Here is a 23,160-nt window from a genome sequence, read left to right on the forward strand (position 1 = left end):
AGAGAAAGGGTATGAATCTCTATGTTGAAATAGCTATGGATTTATTAAGGTGATGTGATAGCAGATGCATGATATTGTGAGCCCTGCCAGTGGATTTGTCCAAAGTGCTATTTGGAGTCCCCCAGAAGCCCTAGGACTATTAACAAGCAATGAGAACTACCCAGCCACTTTAGATGAAGTGCCTTTGGAAATGAGGGTACAGGAGAAACTTTGTTCCACATTTGTATACATTAAAAGTGAAATGGAACATTAGTAATATAGATTGAATGGATTTAGGATAAACACCAAGTTCCAGAGTTAGCTAACATTATTCAAACAGTTACTAATGCAGGGCAGGGCAAGAGACAGCTTCTGTATCTTAGTCATATTTTATGATTTTTCTGAGAAAATTCAGGATGTTTTTTACCTCAACTTGTGATTATTTTACAAAGTTAATATGCACCATAGATATATAGACCATAGAAGAGATCCTGTATTTTAGGTTACTGGTATACAAAAGTATCTAATTTCAAATATTTTAGTGATGGCAAAACTGAAAAACCTCAGTACTTATATTTAATAAACAAAGCATAATAGCCAACTAACTAAAGCAAATGGTTCTATACATGCTTGGAATAATGAAAGTTCTGTGCAGATTTATTCAAGTTATTTGAGTTAACTACAGGTACTTTGTGTGTGTGTGTGTGTGTGTGTGTGTGTGTGTGTGTGTGTACACATTATTTGAATGAAATTAGATTAGAATAGTTATGTTCAATAAATTGATACCTGGATTTTATTTGGCTGAAAAAGCTGTCTTATACATCAAAAGGCACTAAACATTGTATGTCTTTTCATAATCTACTTGGAAATTACATGAACTGATGACAAGTTCGAAACATTAAAATATGGGCCCAGTTTCTCACTGCTCTCCTCTGCCTACAGGTTGTGTATAAAAATAATGATGTAAGGCTGGAATTATCTCGACTTGCCAAGCAAGGAGACCCGAAGATGAAGATTCATGGAGTGGTGGCCTTTAAATGTGAGAATGTTGCAACTTTGGACCCAATCACCTTTGAAACCCCAGAATCTTTCGTCTCTTTGCCTAAATGGAATGCAAAGAAAACAGGCTCCATATCATTTGATTTCCGCACAACAGAGCCAAATGGCCTCATCTTATTTAGTCATGGCAAACCACGGCACCAAAAAGATGCCAAGCACCCACAGATGATAAAGGTTGACTTCTTTGCTATTGAGATGCTGGATGGCCACCTCTACCTCCTCCTAGACATGGGGTCAGGTACAATCAAAATCAAAGCCCTGCAGAAGAAGGTGAATGATGGAGAATGGTATCACGTGGACTTCCAAAGAGACGGACGGTCAGGTAATTTATCATTTTTTATGCTGTTTATCTGCTGGAACACCACTCCTAAGGAATTAAAGCCAAGACATATTAAAGAGTTCTTGCATTTCTTTCTTTAGGGTAAAGGAAATTGTTATTATTTCTGTTTCACATCGTAAAAGAATCCGAAGGAGCTAATTAATCATCATAGTTGGGCATCAAACCCCAAATGGCTTCTAGAATAGCTTCTTAAATGAACATTAAATGGATAATCAAGTGCCAAATCTTGCAAGAAATTTTATCTTGAATTTATCTTGAATTTATCTTGAATTTGCAAATGACAAAATTCAGTGTTCTTGTGTTTCCAATTATCTCTCGTCTCATTGGATGTTTGGAGGTGCTTGAAGTGGCAAATATAAAATATGAAAAAAATTTCAATGATTCATATATGAAATCCTTAGTTGAATACAGTACACTTTTTTTATCCAAGGTGGGTCTATGGTATCAAAAACACTTTAATCAATACAGTAGGATTTCAAGGATGCAGGCAAAACTCCGCTGCCTTCCAGATAGCTTCCCTTTCTGGTGAAAGAGGTTTGGAATTCCACCAACAGGAATTCATTTCTCTGGCTTCCTTTCGCTGCACGTTTCTTTTTTCTGGAGTCGTGCATGTGAGGTGGGGGAAGGAGAGGATGTTTGTAGTGAAGGCCTGAAGAAATAACGTTTACTTGCTCTGAAATGTGGAAGTAGATTAGGGGGCTTAGCGAGTTCCCCCAGCCTGTTTCTGCCAGAGTTAGCAGTTCATTTCCTACTTAAGAACCTTCAGACAGAAGACTTAAAAGGAGGATGGGAACATGGACTAATCTTGTGTTTTGAAATATTAACTTATGGATGTTATCACTTGACTTGAAATACATCTAGAATAAAATTTTGAAAATGACTTTTAAGAATATATATAATTTTAGTCAGACTATAGCAATTTAATTAAGTGGATATCTTTTGGAAGTTCAGAGGGGCAAAAAATACTACACTTAAGATCAATGAGGTATTTTCTAACTATATGAAGAAATACATGGTTAATGTCAAAATTTTAGTAAATGCAAAATGATATAAAAAGGAAAATAAAACCATTCATTATTCATTTGATAATGATGATTTATACCTGGATATTTCTTGCCAGTCTTAAGTGGTGGTGCAATTAATTAGTTTCCTAAGTTCCTTGGATGACCTATTACAGTAAGGATCAGATAAATACCTTAATCCTCAAGCCGAGGAAAATCTACTTTTGCTGTTTGAGCTCTTTAATTCATCCAAATAACCAAAAATTTATTAACTGCCCTGTTTATTCCCTCATTGGAAAAGGCCAGAGCAGAAAATATCAACTTTAATTTACAAAGTTCAATGCTGGATGGGAAGAAGAAAGAGATGCCTTAAAAAAGTGTTATTTGCAGTAAGAAAGGAGATAAACAAAATGTGGGATTTTTGTCAGACTCCAATGGAAAGATTTAGTATGCTTGGTTGTGTTTTGATGGTAAAGTACTTTTATTCGATTATGATTTCAGATTAGTGAATTGGAACAAACAGTATAAAAAGCAATGCTCATTCATTAAACCAAGTTCTGCCTTTACTAAATTGAAAAAAAAAGAGAGCTCCTTATGTTGGCCTAGCTCAAGGGAGCTTAATGTAATTTTAATAACTGCAGCTGTTAATATTTTATATATAGTATTTTAATTAAGTTCTGTATTTGCACACTGCATTGGTTTGGTATAAAGTAGCTTTTTAAAGATTGAATGAATAGCTATACTAGCTTTTATTTTATTTAAAGGATATTTCTGAGTTAGGCTTGGTGAAATGCTAAGATTTATAGCTCAGTTAAAACTAAGAAACATAGAATTTCAAGAACTAGTTTCATCCATTTTTCACATCAGTTATATTCAGAGGCTATATGAACATTACTCTTACTATAATGTGGGAAACAATGTTTATATGACAAGAGGGCAATGTGGGCTGATTTCTGACTCATAGACAATGAAGGTCATTATCTATTGATTTGCCTGGGATCCCCCTTAGCTGAATATTTAAAAACATTTAATGAGCCGTGTTATCTCCATTATTAAAGTAGAGGGAGCCCAGACGTAAGAGTTATTCCTTCTTTTATTGACCATACTAAAGTAAATAGGACTAAAAGCCATGGTCATTAATTTGATGCTAATAAAGTTTGGCTGTCTTATCAGAGACAGTGTTAAAACTGTATTTGGTAGACAGACTGAATTTTTGATATTCCCCAGTTTATAAGGGGAACCCCTGTATGACAGGGACTGTATTCTTTATGTTTATATCCCAGTGCTTTCTTAGGCGATAACAGTTGCTCAATACATATTTGGTGTGAGAAAAAATAAAGAATAAAAACATGTGAATGGCTCAGTGCCAACCCACCCCAATATGCTAAAAATAGTAACATCATCATTACTCTTGAAGAATAATAGCACTCTTTTAGTTGTAAATACAACTTTTTAAAGAATTACATTACTTCCTGAAAGCAGTTTAAACAACAAAGGATAATAGGTGCTGTCCTTCTTTTATGAATACAGTTCCATCCTCCAAACCCAGATGTCCAAAAAAAAAATGCGGTGAGGAAGTTAAACAATTGTTAGAGAACTGTGAGAAACCTCGTACAAAAATGACAACCTTTTACGAGAACAGGACTGCTATTCCTGCTTGTTCCTGAGCTCCCTGTATCATTTAGCAAACACGTAGGTAGAAGGAACATTAATCCTGAGGGAAGGCATTCACTTCTTTCTGAGGGCTGGGATAGGCACGCTACTGAGGAGGAGGACAGTCCCTCAGGATGTCCATCTTTCTGGTTACCTGCCCTTCTGTCCTTTGTTCACTAAAAGGTGGATACCTGAGCCCTTTGTTTGATAAGAAATATTGTCTTCATCTGAATACTTTTCCAGAGCTTCATTTTCAGCACAATTAATTGTATTGGGTTATATGTCCCTTCTTCCATCCTGTGACCTGGGGAAAGAAAGAAGCACTTTCCCAAACTTTGACTAAGAGTGTTTGGTCTCAGTCTTTCCGTGCAGTGTAGTTTCTTCCGTGGCCAGCTTAGTCGATGACTGGGGCCGTGGGAGGCTAAGTGGACTAAGCCACGAGTGGCATTTTCGGATCCTGCACTAAATTGGCAAAGGAGGAACCATACCAAGTGCCAGCCTGATTTTGTGGATCAGAGTGTATGGTTTGAGTGCCACAAAAAGTGGATATGCTCCATAGATGGTATAGCTACTTAACAGAGCCAAACCCCTAAGTTACTGAGTTAATAAATATGATTGAAGGGGCTCATTACTCTGCAAACTTTGCAGGACATGGAGCTGACCATTTTCTTACCAACCCTTCCTCCCTTTCCAGGGTTCCCCTTTGCCCCTCTTTTGCTCCCAAACTCAACACAAGACAGCTTACCAGGTATTTAACTAAAGCATGAATTGTGCTAAAATTAGGAGGAGGTCAATGACTGTTTTCTTGGGGCATGGATATTGTTTAAATTTGTGTTAAGCTATTTGGCTGAGTCAAGGGTATCGTCTCAAGTATTTTTACAGCAAACTACCAGTCTTTTTTTTTTTTTTTTTTTTGCAAACCATCATTACACATTGAAATCAAAGAGAAAACTCATTCTTGTCAAATTCTACTTGTGTACAGCAGGGTATAGCAGATTGTATCAGCAGTTATTCATGGGTAAGCCCACATTTAACAGCTAAGAAGCCATTGAGATTTGAATTGAAGTCATAGAGTTCCAGTTTAAGAACTAGAAATTACAGAGGGAAAAGCAAAAGCCTCTCTCCCAAGTACATAATTAGAGGTTTATAGTAATCACTGTTTGATGTGAACAGCACTTTCTAGCTATCTATTACCAGCACTGATTTCTGTGTATACCATTCATGAATCTCCACTCTTACGCATTTCTACTTGAATGACCATTAGACGATTTTTCCATTTAGGCCTTGATTTGAATTGGCCCGCTGATTATAAACATTCCTCCCATGCTTCTACCTAGTAGCCTGTTGCAGACATTTGAAATAACATTAAGTAAATGTATAATTCTTTATTTTGTACCCATGTCCATAAACCATTACCCATCCACGGTAAGACTAAAATACCTTATCAATAATTTATCAATTATTTGACTATGCTAATGACTAGATGGAGTCAATTTTGCATAAAGTTATTTTACATTTTATGAAATTCATCCTCATATTTATTTATTTATTCTGAATGTGTTTTAAAAAAAGATAGTCATCTGTTTCCTTCCCCTCCCATTTAAAACATTTTCAGTTTTACATATTTTCCTCTAGTTTTTTAACATGTAAGTATATTTTATATAGTCACAATTGAAGTACAAACTTACTTTTTCAGACTATTTGGCTAATATGATGTCATAAACTCTTTTTTACTCCGAAGTACCCAAGTAACAAAAATTATTCTCTGTGAGTTGTGAAAAGAGCATCTAAGAAGCAGAGCAGAGCTTTGCACAGGCACCTTAACCAGGCTTGCAGGGTTGTAGGACTCAAATGTATTACCATATACAGTGTCTGTGGAAAAGAAAGTCACAGAGACAAACATTGGCAGTACCCATCTAAGCACTGCCCAAGGGACTTGACTACTTCACCCCTGCTACAGAGATAGAGGCAGGTCATCTTAATTGAGATGGGGGCGGGGGTGTCAGAACATCCTAGGCTAATATTATTAAAGCTCCCATCGTAAATGAATAAATACACATTTGGATTATAAATTGACCTCCCTAAAGAAACATTCCATATCCTGTGACAGTTAATTTCTCATGGAGAATTAATAACTTGGCCTTCTTATTTTATACATTGGTCTTATGGGCTTGGTAAATATCAAACTCTGAGAGGTGGAACCTCTCTCTCTAAATTCACTAAATCTCCTTTCCAGGCCCACCCAGCCAAGGGGCAGACCCTGGACTAGGGTGTCAGGTGCATCTTCAAGAAATAGGCATTTAGCTGACCACACCAGCCGCAGTGGCCGGTACTGTGGAGTGCGGCGTGGAAATCTGGGGAATTTCTGCAAAAGAGTAGTTTAACTCCTGCAAAACACATCACTTGATTGATATTTACAACTTCCCAGCATTGTCTATGATCATTTTTAAAACTCATGGGTATACATGTATTGCTACGAGTATGTGTGTTTGTACATGTACCTGTGTTTAATTCATGGCGTGTCTGTAACGTATAAATATGTGCTGTTGGTGAAAATGTTCAGGCAGTTCAAAAAGTACACAAGTGAAAAGTTTTCCTTTGCCACACACTCCCCTAACCAATTCACTCCCACCTCCGTAGGTAAAATAATTTGGTGTTGAAAAATTCCCAGATATTTTCCTATGCACCAGCATATCTGTAAATATAATTACACATATAAAATAAATGTAGAGCTTCTTTTTTACATAAACAAGATCACTCTTCACCAATTATTGGGTGACTTAAAAAAATACTGAGAACTTTTTCTATGCCATTCTTTGTAGTGACATCAGATATCCCTAGTTTGAATATATCAATATTAACTTAACCATTCCTCTATTGATGGACATTTAACTTTTTACTTTTGAAAAAATTTCACTGGGGCTTCCCTGGTGGCGCAGTGGTTGAGAGTCCGCCTGCCGACGCAGGGGACACGGGTTCGTGCCCCGGTCCGGGAAGATCCCACATGCCGCGGAGCAGCTGGGCCCATGGGCCCGCTGAGCCTGCGCGTCCGGAGCCTGTGCTCCGCAACGGGAGAGGCCACAGCAGTGAGAGGCCTGTGTACCGCAAAAAAAAAAAAAAAAATTTCACTGTTCTAAGCTAATTTATAATGAAAGTCTTCATATTATATCTTTATGCATATTGGTCAGAGTTTCTGTAGGATAGATTCTGGGAATTGGAATTGCTGGATTAATTGCATTTTTAATTTTAAAGATAATGACAGGTTATTTTACTAACAGACTGTTTCAGTCTACACTTTTATCTGCAATATATGAGTTGCCCTTTTCTCCTCTCTCATGGCCTTTATTAAATAATATCAAACTTTAAAATTTTGCTCCAAGATTTATTTTGTCATATATCTGTTTAATTTCTGAAATTCCCAGCTCACAGTAATCCAAGTAAGCAGGAAACACATAGTAATAAGCAGAAAACAGAATATTAAGATTGTTTTTTATTTTGTTTTCAAGCAAAGTTTATTCAGTCCATGTTATAAACCTAGTACATAAAATTGTTTTTAAAAAGACCGAGAAAACTTAAAAGAAAGAAAGAGTAAAGAAAAAGAAAGAGTAGGGAAGGAAGAAAACTATCCATTCATAATCTCACTACTCCAAAACTCCCTTTATTAATATTTTGTCTTTTTTTTTTTTACTATCTATTTATGGGACTTATGTATTTTGCATTTTGCATCATACCCTGCAATCAGTGCTTCATTCTGCTTTTATCACTTATATTATGCCTTTTTACTGAGTTTGGATTTGTTAATAGAATACTAAATTTGACAAGTAAATTTATAAGTTTGTGGAATCTGATTCTCTTCTGCAATGAGAGGTGAAGCAGAATTGTAGATAGATAAAATTTATATTTAACTAAAATTATTCTAAGCAGTAATTTCAAAAATTTTTACTCACTGAAGAACTTTAGTGACCATCCAGTCAAGTCCTTTATTTTGCATCAGAGCCACATTGAGGCCTAATGAGTCTATTATCTGGCTAAGCTCCTCAGCTAGTTAGTTGCAAAGCTAGAACATGAAAATTGGTTTCCTTTGACCAGGCAAAATCATTTCCTATTACAGCACACTATCTTCTACCCCCTCATTTCCCAATCACTTAAACTTTTGCAGTAATTTAAAACTTGAAACCAAATTAACTTATTTTAAATCTCACCTTTTGCTTCACGTTTCTTTTCACTCTATAAACTAATCTTCTGGAAATGGAATAGCCAAGAAAAACTGGATGAGAAAAAGCGTAGAGGCTAACACTTTATAAATACCAGATCAAATCATGAAGCTGATTTCTATTTTTATAACTAAGAACTGTTTTCAACAGTTTTCCCCCTTTTATGTATACTTTTACATAAATTGTGAATTTATATTATTTACGCTTATGAATATTCTTAAATAAATATTACCTTATCTATTTATCACTTTTGTTTTATCTTTTGCACATGCCATGAAAACAACTAGGTTTAAATGTTAAGTTAATGTGATTTCTACATTAAGATGATAAAAGTCCTATGTACACAAATATATTTGTTTTTAGCTGAAATTTCATTTCTTTAAAAGCAAAATAGCACAGCAAGGTGCTTCGGATTCTTCAATACTGAAGCATGAAACACTGATCCAAGTAAGTTCCCAAATATGACTACCATCTATAAGTTATAATAGCTCAGATATAGCAATGTTTTACATAAAATATTTGTTTAATTTGCCAGAAACTTCATGTATAATTATAGTGGAAGAAGGTAAAAATGTGTGAAATAATCAAGCTATTCTAAAGAGAACACATCAATATTTGCAGTTCCTGGAAAAAAGATAGAGGGATAAACCAATAATATACTCAGATTTTTGTTTTCTCTTAAATATTTATTTACATGTAGTCATACCCCAAGCTTTGGAAAATACTTATTTTCTATTGATATATACAGCTGTGGCAACTACTCATCTTTAATGATCAATGAATAAGGTTGAAATAGTCATTTCATGTTTTCTTGGTAACCAGTACCTTTATAACTCGATTATAATGAAATAGGCACTTGAGAACCTTAATATTGAAATTTCAGTGTCCTCTGTAAGTGTTAAATTGATTTAAATGGATTCAGTGATTCTATGATGAGTCCTTTGCTTGGGTGAAAATGTCCTTTGATTTCATGTCAAGAATAAAATCATTAAGGAATTAGGGATTCAAATCCCTTACCAGAAATATTAGTATTTCAGGATATTTGCACATGTGTAGGCTAACATGTCAATCTCTATTTGAGTTTGACTAAATAATAAAATATAATTATTATTTCAAATAAATTTTTACTCTTTGAATCTTCAAAATATAAAAATAATCTTTTCTGTTCCCACTCAAGTTCTGCCCTTTCCCTTTTTTGCCATCCCTTTTATAAAGATTTTCTAACATATAAGTCAATTGGCAAAGCATCTAGAGCATACGTGTAGCTGATTTTTGGGCATGGTTGTTCCATTCTATTATGTTTGTTTGCAGAATATTACAGTGAATAATATCTAATACATGCATTTGCTCGTTGAGACTCCATACCTTGAATCTGGGGCCAAATTAATGAGCTAATTCCTCTTGAAGTTGAAGTTAGGATTATATTTCTTTTGCTTCCTCTCCCACCTTTCATGGCTGCTTCTTCCCATGAGAACTGTAAAACTGTCTCTCAAAGGGATGAAAAGGAGCTATGAGAAAAACAACCTTATCCTTTATGATAGTGCCCTCTCAGTGTTTTTTGAACTATAAGTTACAGCCTGCTAGTTGGTTCTGAAATCAGTTTGGTGGGTCATGTCTAGCATTTGTATTAATAAACTTATCTAATAAGAAAACATTATCGGAGTGCCTCAGAGGTAGTAGAGGTAAATACTTTCCTGTTAAACGGTTATTTCAGTGTGTGTGTGTATGTGTGTGCCTGTGTGTGTGTATGTGTGTGAAACCTGTGAAACCTGTGTATTAACTTCAGGTGTTGTGATCAGAAAGCTCTAATCTAATCACAAAGTTATAGTGAATATCTTACCCTGGACACAATGAGCACATTCATAGAGACATATCTGAACTTAGATACTTCGTTCAGAGCAGGCACTAATGCACCATAAATAAAAATTACAAGACCTAGTCACCCCATTCTGTCAGACAAACTCTTAATAGATGAGTATCTGAAACACTTGGCAGCAGATTTGCCCCGAGAGTATAGGCACACTGAATATGGAAACTCCAGAGTGTACCGAGCTCTGCAAACTATGCAGAGGACACAGAGTTGAGTGTTATGCAAGCCACCGGATGCCCTCATCTCAGGAATCCTCCAAGTATCCTTAGTGTCAGAATTATAACACCACAAATAAGGACAAGACAGTTTTTCTAAGTGTTTTCCCCTCCCTGAGCTAAATCAAGCTTGTTCCATGAATAAAAAGGCATATGGGAAAAATTGCATATTTTAAAGATATATCCCCACTCTTGTAAAACTTTGTCATTGTTCACTTGCTCTGTGTCTCCTAGCTGTTGTCTCTGAATATGACGTATTTATTTCTAGGCAGTCTTCTTGAACTAATTGGAAAACAGGAGCTGGCATCTCTCTCTCTTTTATCTTAAAATCCTAAAAGTCACTGTGTTCATTGCATACAACACTTTGCTTTCCACATTTTTTTTTTTCTTAATGTCCACCTTACCTTTTGTCATTAACACTTAACTCTCATCATTTTCTAACTTATATTAGCTGCTGCAGAGGTTAGGGATCATCTCAACTCACTTCTTAGGGCATTTTGAACAGTTAAAAATGCGTGTAATGAAATTCTATTTAGAAAAGTGTCACCATTCTCTCTCAAAATTATATATTTAATTTCCCCTAAATGATTTTAAAAATATTTTTCTAAGTGGGATTTTCCGGTTCCTGTATGTTCCTAAATGAATTTTCTTCTAGACACTTGCACAAATGTGAACAGTAAAAACAAGCACTTTGTCATTTTCCCCTTTTGCTGCCTCCTTCCAAAATCCTTATTATACCCCCCTCTTTGGAAGGCCAAAATAGCAATGCCTTTGAGTGTTTCTCCCCTAGGAGCTTTTTCCACTTCTTTCTGTGGAAGTCTAGAGAGACAAATGTCTTCTTAACGACTTGGCCGGCGCAAGGTCTCCGTCAGCGGCTTCCATGCCCTTCTCCCTCACAAAGACAGATCCCATTACACTGCCCATATCGAGGAGCACCCCTCTGCTGGGATTTGGGAGTCTCCTGGGAACAATGCAGGGCCTGGCAGCCCTGTGTGCTTAGATGCACGTTTCACGTTCACCACAGGCCATAGTTCCATTTGGAGTGGGCCTTCGCTAGTTGGCGAAAGAACTAATTTCCTACCCACCCTCTACACACACTACCCTTTCCCTTCCCTTTCTGTCTCTACCTCTGTACCCCATCTTCTGTCTTCAGGCCTCTCCCATTTTGTCTGCACTCTAAATCCCTGAGGCTTCTAATCCACTTTCTCTTGTTAGACTCTGGGTCCCTAGTCTGCTTTATGGTCTAGACCTGAGAAAGAAATCTGGGGTAATCTGGAAATGGGTCAATGTGGTGTCCTTTTCGGGTATCATATTTGCATTTTTACAAAGATCTTTCTGAAGATAGAATATTAGTGGAATTTTGAGTAATCTGGTGGTACAGGATGAAAGTTTTGATCAGGAAAATGCCTGCTGTCTTTCTTTTTTTCTTCTGTTAATGGACTCCATAAATATATAATTTTTTCTGTGATCCTCAAATAATCCCATGTGAATGTCTACCTCTTCATCCTATGCTTAAGGCTAGGATTTCCACGTGTTTATAAACTAATAGAGTTATTTTCCCCTCACATTGGAGTGAGGAAGGAAAAACAACTTGTCAATAAGTAACTAGTTTGTTTTTTTAGATAAGTAAGTACCTAGTTTGTTTTTTAAAAAAAATAGTAAACACCCAATTTGACTTGGTTCTTGTGATGAATCATGATAGACAGCATTTATGTAGTGCTTACTACAAACCAGACACTTTACCTGTATTATTTTATTTAACACTCATATGAGGTAGGTCATATTACTATGCCCATATTATGAATGAGTAAACTGAGACCATAGAGGCTAAGTAATAGATTCATACAGCTGAGTGTGATGAAGTCAGGTTTTGACATAGATAATCTGTCGATGTGTTGTGTACAATAAAAACAATGAAGCCAGTTAAGGATGGGGGCACAACACAACCTTTCATTGGTTTGCAGATGCATACCTGCTTTGAAAATGAACACTAACCAAAGAGAGTCTGACTTTATTCCAGAGAGTGATGTAGCATGCCAATTTCTCCTTCTTTCTTTCTCTTTCCCTCTCCTTCTCCTTCTCCCTCCTGCCTCCCACCCCTCCCTCCCCTCCCACCCTCCCCTCCCTCCCCTTCCACCCTTCCTTTCTTTCCATCTTGGCTGAACTGTTAGAGAGTGGTAAGAATGCCATTTTCTCTTCCCTCCCTTACTCCCTCCCTCCCTCCTTTTCCCTTCTCCCTTCCTTCCTTCCTTCCTTCCTTCCTTCCTCCCTCCCTCCCTCCCTCCCTCCCTCCCTCCCTCCCTCCCTCCTTCCTTCCTTCCTTCCTTCCTTCCTTCCTTCCTTCCTTCCTTCCTTCCTTCCTTCCTTCCTTTTTCCCCTGAACTCTTAGGGGCTGACAAACACTCTTTCTTGTCTGTACACTTTGGTTTTCATTCCCAAAGTGAGATAGAACCATTTAAATGACAGTTTTCCTTATTCTTAAAGTTATTTAATTCCACATATTTCTGTTCATTTCCCTAGGAAGTACACCAGGAATAGAAAGAAAAATAAGAAATGTCTGCCCTCAAGGAGTTCACCCTCAGGCAGATGAAGGAGAGAAAGTGTGATATTCAGAACAGGTTGCACGCTGTAAAGACCTGTGTGCTCTCTTGTCTTTGCAACAGGTACCATTTCTGTCAACACTCTGCGCACGCCCTACACTGCTCCTGGAGAGAGTGAGATTCTGGACCTGGATGACGAGTTGTACCTGGGGGGCTTGCCAGAAAATAAGGCCGGCCTCGTCTTCCCCACTGAGGTGTGGACTGCGCTGCTCAACTATGGCTACGTGGGCTGCATAAGAGATTTGTTCATTGATGGCCAGAGCAAAGATATCCGGCAAATGGCTGAAGTTCAAAGTACTGCTGGAGTGAAGCCGTCCTGCTCCAGGGAAACAGCAAAACCGTGCCTTAGCAACCCTTGCAAAAACAGCGGCATGTGCAGGGATGGGTGGAACAGATATGTCTGCGATTGTTCCGGAACAGGCTATCTTGGCAGGTCCTGCGAGAGAGGTAAGGTTCCAAAATCCAAGCTGCTGACTCCCCTGAGCTGAAAAGCGTATTCAGCGTGGACCTCAAACTTTAAATGACCATTGAAACATAACGTATGCTCTGCGGAAGTAAACTCTCTGCAAGCTGTGCAGCCACACCTGACGTATGTTACTGATGAGTCCTTAATGATTTTCAAAGGGCCTGATCCTGGGAAGACACAGCTTTTTAAGTGTATTGCAGGGATAAATAAATAGTTGGGTCTTTTGGATCCTCTAGGGTATGAGCCTAAGATGTATCAAAGACAATCACTGTCTCTCTTGCCCAGTTTTTAATTTCAAGACACTAGAAAGTAAAAAAAGGAATGAATTAGACATCCTTCTGGCATCTAGTGCTAATATCTATGTCAAAAATAGCATTCGAAGCAAGCTAAGCTGTGAGTTGCAGCTTCCCTGACACTATTGCCTGAGCCTGTCATTTCACTTTAGTGGACCTTCTCAAGTTTGAAATTTGAAGAGTAAGGTGACTTTAAACCATCTAAGTTATACCAGCATTTTCAGAAGTACACCCTAATTTCAAAGGCACTTACCTTTGCCTAAGACCCAACTGACCCAATTGGTAGAGGTTCCTTTACCAATTTGATATTAAGACTTAGCATGTCTGTGGAAGCTCTGAACGGGTGCCTCTTTTTCCTTCTCTTGCAGGAGGCAAAGCTACATTTTTTTTTTTCTTCTCCCATTAGAAGGAGAATAGGGTTAAAGGAAGAGTAAAGTGTGATAGCTGTCACCGCTCATTTGTAGACCAGACAAAAGGAAGAAATAGCAGAACACATATGTCTAAGTATGTTCTTTCATCGACCCAAGAGTTTCAGATAAATGCTTTAGTCGCTATACCCATTGTCACTCATTTTCAACAATGGAACAAAATATCAATATGAAAAAATATTGACGAGTTGTTGCCTGTCCTCCCATGCTCCAAATAACATTGCTGTCTTAGACATTTAGCCTAAAAGTACCTGCCATTTACTTTTTTTATTTTTTTTAAAGAAGATGTTGGGGGTAGGAGTTTATTAATTTTATTTTTATTTATTTTTGCTGTGTAGGGTCTTCGTTTCTGTGTGAGGGCTTTCTCTAGTTGTGGCAAGCCGGAGCCACTCTTCATCGCGGTGCTCGGGCCTCTCACTATCGCGGCCTCTCTTGTTGTGGAGCACAGGCTCCAGATGCACAGGCTCAGTAGTTGTGGCTCACAGGCCTAGTTGCTCCGCGGCATGTGGGATCCTCCCAGACCAGGGCTCGAACCCGTGTCCCCTGCATTAGCAGGCAGATTCTCAACCACTGCCCCACCAGGGAAGCCCTGCCATTTATTTTTTAAGCCATACACAGTCTTTTTGACCCTGCATTCCTGAAATAGTTTAATTTACTTAAGCTAATACTTACTAGACAAGTATTTCTTTTCCAGAATCTAAAGTTGAAATGTGATTTTGATTCTTTATCTCAATAAAGAGGTTATCAGCTTAATCAATATAAAAATCAATAATAATGACCTAATAATGATCTTAAATTACCTACCAAAATACTATCACTGTTCTGGGTTGTACAATGAGATAGGTCCATAGATAGATAAATATTTTAATTGCCTAGATTCATTCATTCTCCTAGTACTTAATTGAAATTCCTATGAATAATCATTAGAGGTTAATTATTTCTGCATAGTTTTGTTTGTAAGGTATATATTCTCTGCACATTTTCCGTTCTAATTTCAGTTTATTTGTTTTTATCGTATAGTTTTTAGAAATTTCCCAAAGGAGGCAACAACAACAAAGTGACAAAGCTTGCGAGATATATTACAGTTAGGTATAATGTGAGATTAGCAGACCTGTGTGATTTAAGATTGTGTTTTCACTTTTTTTTTTTTTTTTTTTTTTTTTGCGGTACGCGGGCCTCTCACTGCTGTGGCCTCTCCCGTTGCGGAGCACAGGCTCTGGACGCGCAGGCCCAGCAGCCATGGCTCACGGGCCCAGCCGCCCCGCGGCATGTGGGATCTTCCCGGACTGGGGCACGAACCCGTGTCCCCTGCATCGGCAGGGTGTTTTCATTTTAATCACTCAGAGAGCTGTCACTTACTCTGATGCCTCCTGCTTAAGTGAAGCTAGAAAAGGGTATAACTGAACTGTCACACAAATTACAAAGGCCTTCAGTTAAATATGCATGGTGTACCACCCTGTGGCAATATTCTGCTACTACATATGGCAGAAATAAGAATGGAAATTGTAGAGCTTCCTAAACCAGAATGAGGGAGCGAAACTATTTATATATTGCAGTAATTAGAAGGAGGGGTGGCAAGCATATGCAGCTTTGCAAATGAGAATTTAGTAGCAAACTTCATCACTGGGATTCAACATACATTTTTATCTGATAGGTGGCTGGAAATTTCTGCAGATTTCTTTGAATACAGGTTGGTTGTGTACTGAGGAGAGAAAATAGTCATTTTTGTGAGGTTTTTGTTTCTGGACTACCCAGTGTACTGTGAGAAGTCTTTGCTTTTTAGAATTAATTTTCCTGCTCACATGTGGCATCTCCCAAGAACAAGGGTTATGTGGGATGCTTGTCATGCTCAATACCACAAAATCTGGCTTCTGTCCAGTTCCCAGCTCTGCCCTAGTTCAGTCGACACAAGATCATGTCCAACCTCAGGGTTTCCAATTCAAAAGAGAGAGCTTTGACTGTGGTTCTTCTTCACATATACTCTGATCACATAAGGCTGTTGATCACATAAGAGTTGACTGACAACTCTTGAAATTTAAAAAAAAAAAGAAAAAGCCATTTATAAAGTTTCTATTTTGCTATTATTGAGCAATAAATGTTAATTTATAAAGAAGCATGTTCAAGTCCTTGGACATTGCAGCATGGGGAACGATGTTGCAATCACATAGAAAATCTTCATTCTTCATTAAGTAAGCAGAAGAGTTTATTAAAAGGATCGGAGTGTATGCTGACTTAGGCAAACAAGAAAATAGTATTTTGTTTTATGTGCACTGATCCCATAAAGAAGAGTCGTATAGAAGTCATGTCCAATTGAATATAAATTGCATTCAGCACCTTCCCTCCTGCTTTACTTTGTTAAACTGAGAATTTGTGGAGACTTGGTCACAGAGAAATCCTTCTTGGTTGTATGTATATGGTATCATTGGAGGTCTACTTTATACTTGTTTGTTAAAACTCCAGCAGATGGAGGGACAGATGTCAGAGCAATGTAATTTGGCTCCCTGTCTGATTTTCATCGCTGACCACAATATGTGACTGCCTTTCGGCAAAACTGAGCACAGGTGTACACTTTAAACCACAAGAAGGAATAACACAGAAAAGCAAATTTATCAAACTTAACGACAAGGGGGAAGGAGATGGAGGGGACGGAGTTGAAACTTTCTCTCCTGCTGGGAAGTACTGTATTAGAATTAGCCTTTTAAAGCACTCTTTTGTGTTCTAAGCGATGTTTACGAATGTTTAAAGGATGCTGCCAAATAGCATAACCTTCAAATGTCAGAATGTTGTTTACCATTTATTTGGCAACTCTAGACTACAACCTTTGCATTTTCCATTTCTTGTCTAATTAAACATTAACTCAGAGACACTCGAGTTTTATTACTTTACTGTTATTTCATGCCTGCAGTTTTTCAGAGAATGTTAAAGGCCAATGATACTGATTTTTTTTTTTTTTACTTTGGATTGTATTTCATACAATATTTATGATCCATTGTCAGTCATCTATGTTTCTAAAAGGATGTTCCCTCTACTTAATTGTCAATCAAATTAAGCTACATTTCATAGAAGAATATGAGATCATTTAAAAAAATGATTGTTGAATAATAGAGACTAGATTTACAGATTAAATAAGAGAAAACTAAAAATATTTTCGCCCTTTTCTCTGTATAACACCAAAGTAACTGAACAATTGATAATGGCTTTTAAATTTTTATTCAAATATTTGTTGCTTTATAGATATGGACAATAATTGGCTATAAATTAGGAAGAGAAATGGTAGAGATTGAATTTCTTTAAGATTATACTAGAAGCATTTTTTTTTTCTAGTATTCACTACAGCTTTACAATCATGTTTTAATTATTCTTTGAGCAACTCCTACTAGATTTTCTTTAGGGAAACCTTATTGGAAAAATATGATGTAGATATGTGATATGACGTAGAAGCACCATATTTTAAGGGGATCATGTTTTATTTTCTCAGTACTTAGGTCAGTGCTTAGCCATGAGACCCCTGTTTTGGTAAACAGACCCCTCTCCTAGTCTGTCTTTTGTGGCACAGTTATGGCTTTCAACGTAGACTTTAAGGGATGTTCATCTACCTTGCCAAAATTAGATTCACTTACAATAGACAGAATAAATAATCTCATTAGTGAGTATTTATGTATGCATGATATTCAAATTGAAATATGCTCTTTCATATATCCTCAGTATCAAGTGCAATTGTCAATTCAGTCAATTTTATCGAGGCTCTACTGTTTGCCCGGCGCTTTTTGGTGCACTTGGCTGATGATAGAGCAATGAATAGCAGAGCTCAGCTTCTGCTGTAATGACTGTCACATACTAAAAGGCAAAGACAGATTATACTATACAAACAAATCAGAAATGGTAATTTAAAAAAAGAAATGGTAAGTAGATATAGAATAACTGGAGGGGGAATTAGAAGCAGGATTTGAAGCAGGCGTCTCTGGAGTAACATTTGACCAGAGACCTGAATGCTGAAGGAACAAGCCATATAAAGATCTAGGGGTGAGACCTTTTAAGACAGAAGGCTCCACAAGTGCAGATACTTGAATGAGAGATGAAATCAGTGTGGCTGGAGTTTACTAAACAAGGGAGGACATGCTAAAAGCTGAGACCAGAGAGATGGGCAGAGGCCGAATCACACACAACCTTATAGGTTAATAAAAGGAATACAGATTTTATTCTAACTGCAGTGGTGGGAATCTATTGGCGAGGGGTGGAGAGGTGAAGGATGGAGGTGGGGGGGGTTGGGTGTGCACAGTTGAATCAATGAAGTGCTATTGAATCTGATCGACTTATTTAAAAGTTTAGCCTGGCTGCTGTGTATAGGGAGAAAGAGTAGAAGTAGGGAGACCATTGAGGGAGCTATCATAGTGGTCTAGGTGAGACATGAGAGCAGAGTCTAAGGTACTATAGCGGCAAGAACTGATTGATTCAGGAAATGGATTGGAATCAGAGGCTGCAAGACTTGCAGATTTGCAAATAGATTGGATGTGGCAGAGAGGGTAAGAGAGAACGCAGAAAGGTTAAGGTCTGAATAATGGTGTTAAGCCATTTACTGAGATGGAGAACACTGGGGCAGGAACATGCTGAATTTGTTCATTTTTGGTGTGTGTATCTTATTCAGATTGGAGATGTCAAATAGGCAATGGCTGATGGATGTTTGATGGGGCTCAGGAGAGAAGTCAGGACTGTTAATAAGTATTAGGGGGAGTGAGCATGTGAGTTGACCAAGATCCCTTAAGAGGTAGAGAGAAAAGAGAAGGGCCCTAAGGAGGGAGTTCTGGAGCCCTGGGCACTTATCTGTTCTGGATGTGCATTCAGTCCCACGAAGATAACTAATGATTAAAGTCTGTTACAAGCAATACTTGATTTTCCTGACTTTTTGGAAGATAATCTTTCAAAACCACAACTCCAAAATACAGTCTTCATAATAAGCATGGTTTCATCAGTAAAGTTAATTGCTGTAAATAGGCAAGATAATGAGAATTTCCTAGTTTATTTTAATTTCAGGTAGGTTTTCTTTTATTAAATGGTATTCTGCGTTATCAGAACCCATGGGAAAGCAAAATGACTCATACTTGTTTTGCAGGGTTCCACAACCATATGGTGTTTAACACTAAGGGGTGCTATTTCTTAAAACAGTCAGTTTGAGATCAACAGTTTTGCTATTCGCTTCTCTATGTGTTTAATGCAGCATTAAGCAACTTCCCCATTAAAGCAATCCATTTTCCTTTAGTAGCACACACCCACACAAGCTTCTCAGTCCCACCCCCATCCTTACTCAATGTTACCCAGGTACATAGTTATTGACTTTTTGGTGATAGCTTAATTTTTTCGGAACACCGTGGTGGTGCTTACAGATAATGCTTTAAGTTACCCCTTATCTGCAAATGAACTTTCAAATGAAGTTACAGTTTGTGTCTTTGTAAAAATGAATTACCTTGTTAACCATAATGACTCAGAAGAAGCATTACCTGTTGTTTGGTAATATCATTTTTTCTTCTGTTTTCTTCTGTTTTTGAACATCACCTCTGGAAAAGTGTTGGCCTGAATCCTATATTTAAGTCATATTTTTAATGTTTCTTTTTTGATTGTATTAGGGCAGAAATTATGAAAAAGATGATGATATAACTTTTCTTAGAATCATGGGCTTTTTGGGTAAGCAAAGGCCTTAGAGATGCTCTAGTAGCACCCTCTCACTTTGCAGGTGAACGATGCAGAGCCAAGTTTAATTTCACGGAGCTGATCAGTGGCCTGACCATATATAAACGTGCATATACAGTTGCTGGTGCTTCAAGCCAGGCTCACGCTATGGCTATACCAAAAAAGACGATGTCTGCTGTTGAGAAGGGCTATGCATACATGAACCTGGATAATCTGACAGGATGAATGCTATACGTAGAAAGTGCTGTGGGTACAGAAAGGGAAGTGCAGCCACCTCTGCTTCTGGACTTTAGCATATACTTCACAGAGGAAGTTCTCTCTCCTGTGACTCCTCTTTCTAGTTTAAAAAAAAATTTTGCTCATTTCGGAAGAAGATGAGCTGAGTTTGTGTCTTGTGTTCTATATGGAAACCTTTAATAGGTCATGCTTTTCCTTTTCAAAGTATAAATGCACTAAACTGACCAAGAGCTTTTATATTCATTTCCCATCTATAGAAGCAACGGTTCTGAGCTATGATGGGAGTATGTTTATGAAAATCCAGCTCCCGCTGGTGATGCACACAGAGGCTGAGGATGTATCCTTACGGTTTCGGTCCCAACGCGCATATGGCATTCTCATGGCAACCACCTCCAGAGACTCAGCAGACACCCTCCGCCTGGAGCTGGACGCAGGACGTGTGAAACTGACGGTCAATCTAGGTAACAACTCGCCTTCCCCCATTGAACTAACACTTTTCACTTTTTGTTCAGTTTTGCCTGCAAACATTTATCAAGTAGCCTGTTTGCCATGGAAAGTTAAAACACTTAATGGTCTCATCTCCATTATTTAAATTCATTTAGGTTTGGGGGACATCGTTTTATTGTTCCTATTTCGTTAACATAATTTACTGTTTTGTGATTCCTACCACTGAGGGTTCTTAAAAGGGAAGCCATATGTATTAATGAGGTTAATTGAAAGTATAAATGTTCAGGCTTAACGATGCCTCAAACTGAATTTCCTACTTTTATATTGACTGACACTCTGATTGGTTATAGGTGAAATCCTTTCAGATAAGACAAAAATACACCAACTTTTACTTGGATAACATATGCTATAAAATGTCAAATTTCTACTTAGTGATCTAGATCAACAGTTGCTCTTTCTCTACTCCTTGGGCTTCTCCTTTGAATAATTACCTTTGTGGTAATCCATCTTTTCTGTTTGGAAATACTGTGTGGTGATATTTTGCTATCAAACAGCAATACACAACCCTTCAATGCCCAAAGTCTGCGGCCCTCAGCAAACAGCCATGAGAACACTAAAGACACAGACTCTTCTACAGAAAAATAATGCTTTCCTGCTTAATTGTAGCATTCAGAAAGAGTCACTACAGTAAAACCTCACCAAACTGGATGAAATCTGGGGGAAGACCAGGCTGAATTAAGAAAAAGTCTAAATTGTAAGGAAAAAAAAATTGTAAGCAGTTTTGTTTTCAATTACATTCAAAAACACAAATTAATAGCTGGAAAAATCTTAAGGAAAGGTCTTACTAGGCTGATGTTAATGGGTGGTTAATAATTATCCATAATTAGCACATTATTTCATGTTAGTTGTGCCATCATTGTATAGTAAATTACTTGAAATCAGTTTTCTTCCCAAACTTGGCCTTTCATAATTTGTTTAATTTTTCTCAGGCGATCTCCACTCGTATCGAATGAAGGATTACAAATATTCTGCCCAGTACATTTCAATATTATCATTAACTCCAAATAATAGGAGTATAAATTAATGAGGTTTTACTGTATTTCCTGGAAGTGCTGAGTACACACAATAATGAATAAACAGAGAGAAAAATGAAATTCAAGACTACATAGATTTACAAAAAGAGTAGTAAAATGTGATGAGGTAAGGCATTTGTGAAAACCCCACATACATCTTCAAATTATGTTGGGCAGAATAGTAGCTCATACAATGTAAAATTACTTCATTGGTAGTTTATTGCATACAATTGCATCAATTAATATTAGTTAAATTAAGTTCAATAATAAGACTTTTTTTTTAAGATTACTAAAGAACACATAGTACTCTTTTACAGTTCTGTTAGAGTTCCCTCTAGTGACAATGATAGGTTACTACAAGTCAATCAAAATTGCCTAATTGCAGTAAAGGGGCTGTTAGCCCTGGGCGGTGGACATGCTCGCTCATGGGAATTTTCCAACAGCAAAGCATTCTGTGGAAAGAGTTGTGTAGGTGCTGATCCTTGGCTGTTTGCAACCACTTTTCTGATGCGGTTGACGACACATGACAAACTCAGCTATATGGAAACAGAATCTAGGTTTGTATTTTTCATGTTCCCCAAAGGCATTAAATACTACAAACAAAACCAACAAATATTTATCTATATATAATATAAACATAAAACATGCCACATGATCCTTTAAAGATAACCCTTATAATCACAGCCTGTGTTATCCAGATTAGACATTCTGTTAGGGAATCTGATTTTATATAAGAAGAAAGTATAGGAAAAGGAAAATCAATAGCAGTAGTTACCATGAGACTTACTACGCAGAGATAACATTGTTAGCTCCTAACAGAGGGATAGGTGTGTGTGCTCTGAAGAATGACACTGCTCCTTAGCCACTAGAGTTTCTAAAGGGAACAGTTGTTTCTTTCTTCCTCCAATTAATACAAGGCACGGAATCCAGCTAACACCTGGCTCTTACCTTTTTTGCCCAAGCAAATAATAATAATAATAAATACATTAGGGTGAAATGAGAATAATTTCAACTAGCTCTCCATTTGACCATGACAATTCTATAGGATTCTGTTGGCCTTTGTGGGATAATAGATTTTGGAGGTTCAAGATGTCTGAGCCTAGCTGAGCTTGCACTGTACCCCATTGTGACGGAGCACTTTTTAATTATATTGAAAACAATGATTTGTTCTTTCACAGATGGGGAGAAAGCTGCAGCCAGTCTAAGCCAAGCATCTTTGACAGTTAACAATTCTTTATTTCACTTAGATTTGTCACCATGTAGCTTTGTTTGAATTGGCCATTTTTTAAAAAACCTTCTAATTGTTGTTTCCAATGGTGCAGTTTTATAACAATGAATCTGGGTTCTAGATGTAAAGAATAAACAATATGGAGTGGCCATATTTGCATGTGTCTGTCCCCGGAAGGGTGGACTGTGTTTTATTGGATGTCTGCAGCTATTACCTTGAAGGATAAATTTTCATTTTTCATCTATTCTTCCCCATCTAGATTGTATCAGGATTAACTGTAATTCCAGTAAGTGCCTATTCAAAATTTTTAAAATGTTATTCCTCCATTATGATGTAGCTAGTCAAGAAAAAAAAGAGAGCAAGAGAAAGGCA

The 23,160-nt window shown here is 37.4% G+C and overlaps 1 protein-coding gene across 18 annotated transcripts in view; it reads left to right on the top strand.

Moving 5' to 3' along the window:
* NRXN1 (neurexin 1) overlaps positions 1-23,160 on the top strand; it is a 1,127,862-nt gene that overhangs the window by 507,617 nt on the left and 597,085 nt on the right. For 11 of the 18 annotated variants that reach the window (XM_065890685.1, XM_065890668.1, XM_065890670.1 and 8 more), the window contains 4 exons: positions 922-1,360; positions 12,995-13,378; positions 20,298-20,501; positions 23,048-23,074. In XM_065890685.1, the coding sequence (XP_065746757.1) occupies positions 922-1,360; positions 12,995-13,378; positions 20,298-20,501; positions 23,048-23,074 (1,054 nt within the window). The remainder of the gene's footprint in view (positions 1-921; positions 1,361-12,994; positions 13,379-20,297; positions 20,502-23,047; positions 23,075-23,160) is intronic. The other 7 variants (XM_065890675.1, XM_065890679.1, XM_065890681.1 and 4 more) reach the window with 1 other exon arrangement.

This window comes from Phocoena phocoena, chromosome 14 (genome assembly GCF_963924675.1).
Source record: "Phocoena phocoena chromosome 14, mPhoPho1.1, whole genome shotgun sequence".
NCBI classification, from domain to species: domain Eukaryota; kingdom Metazoa; phylum Chordata; class Mammalia; order Artiodactyla; family Phocoenidae; genus Phocoena; species Phocoena phocoena.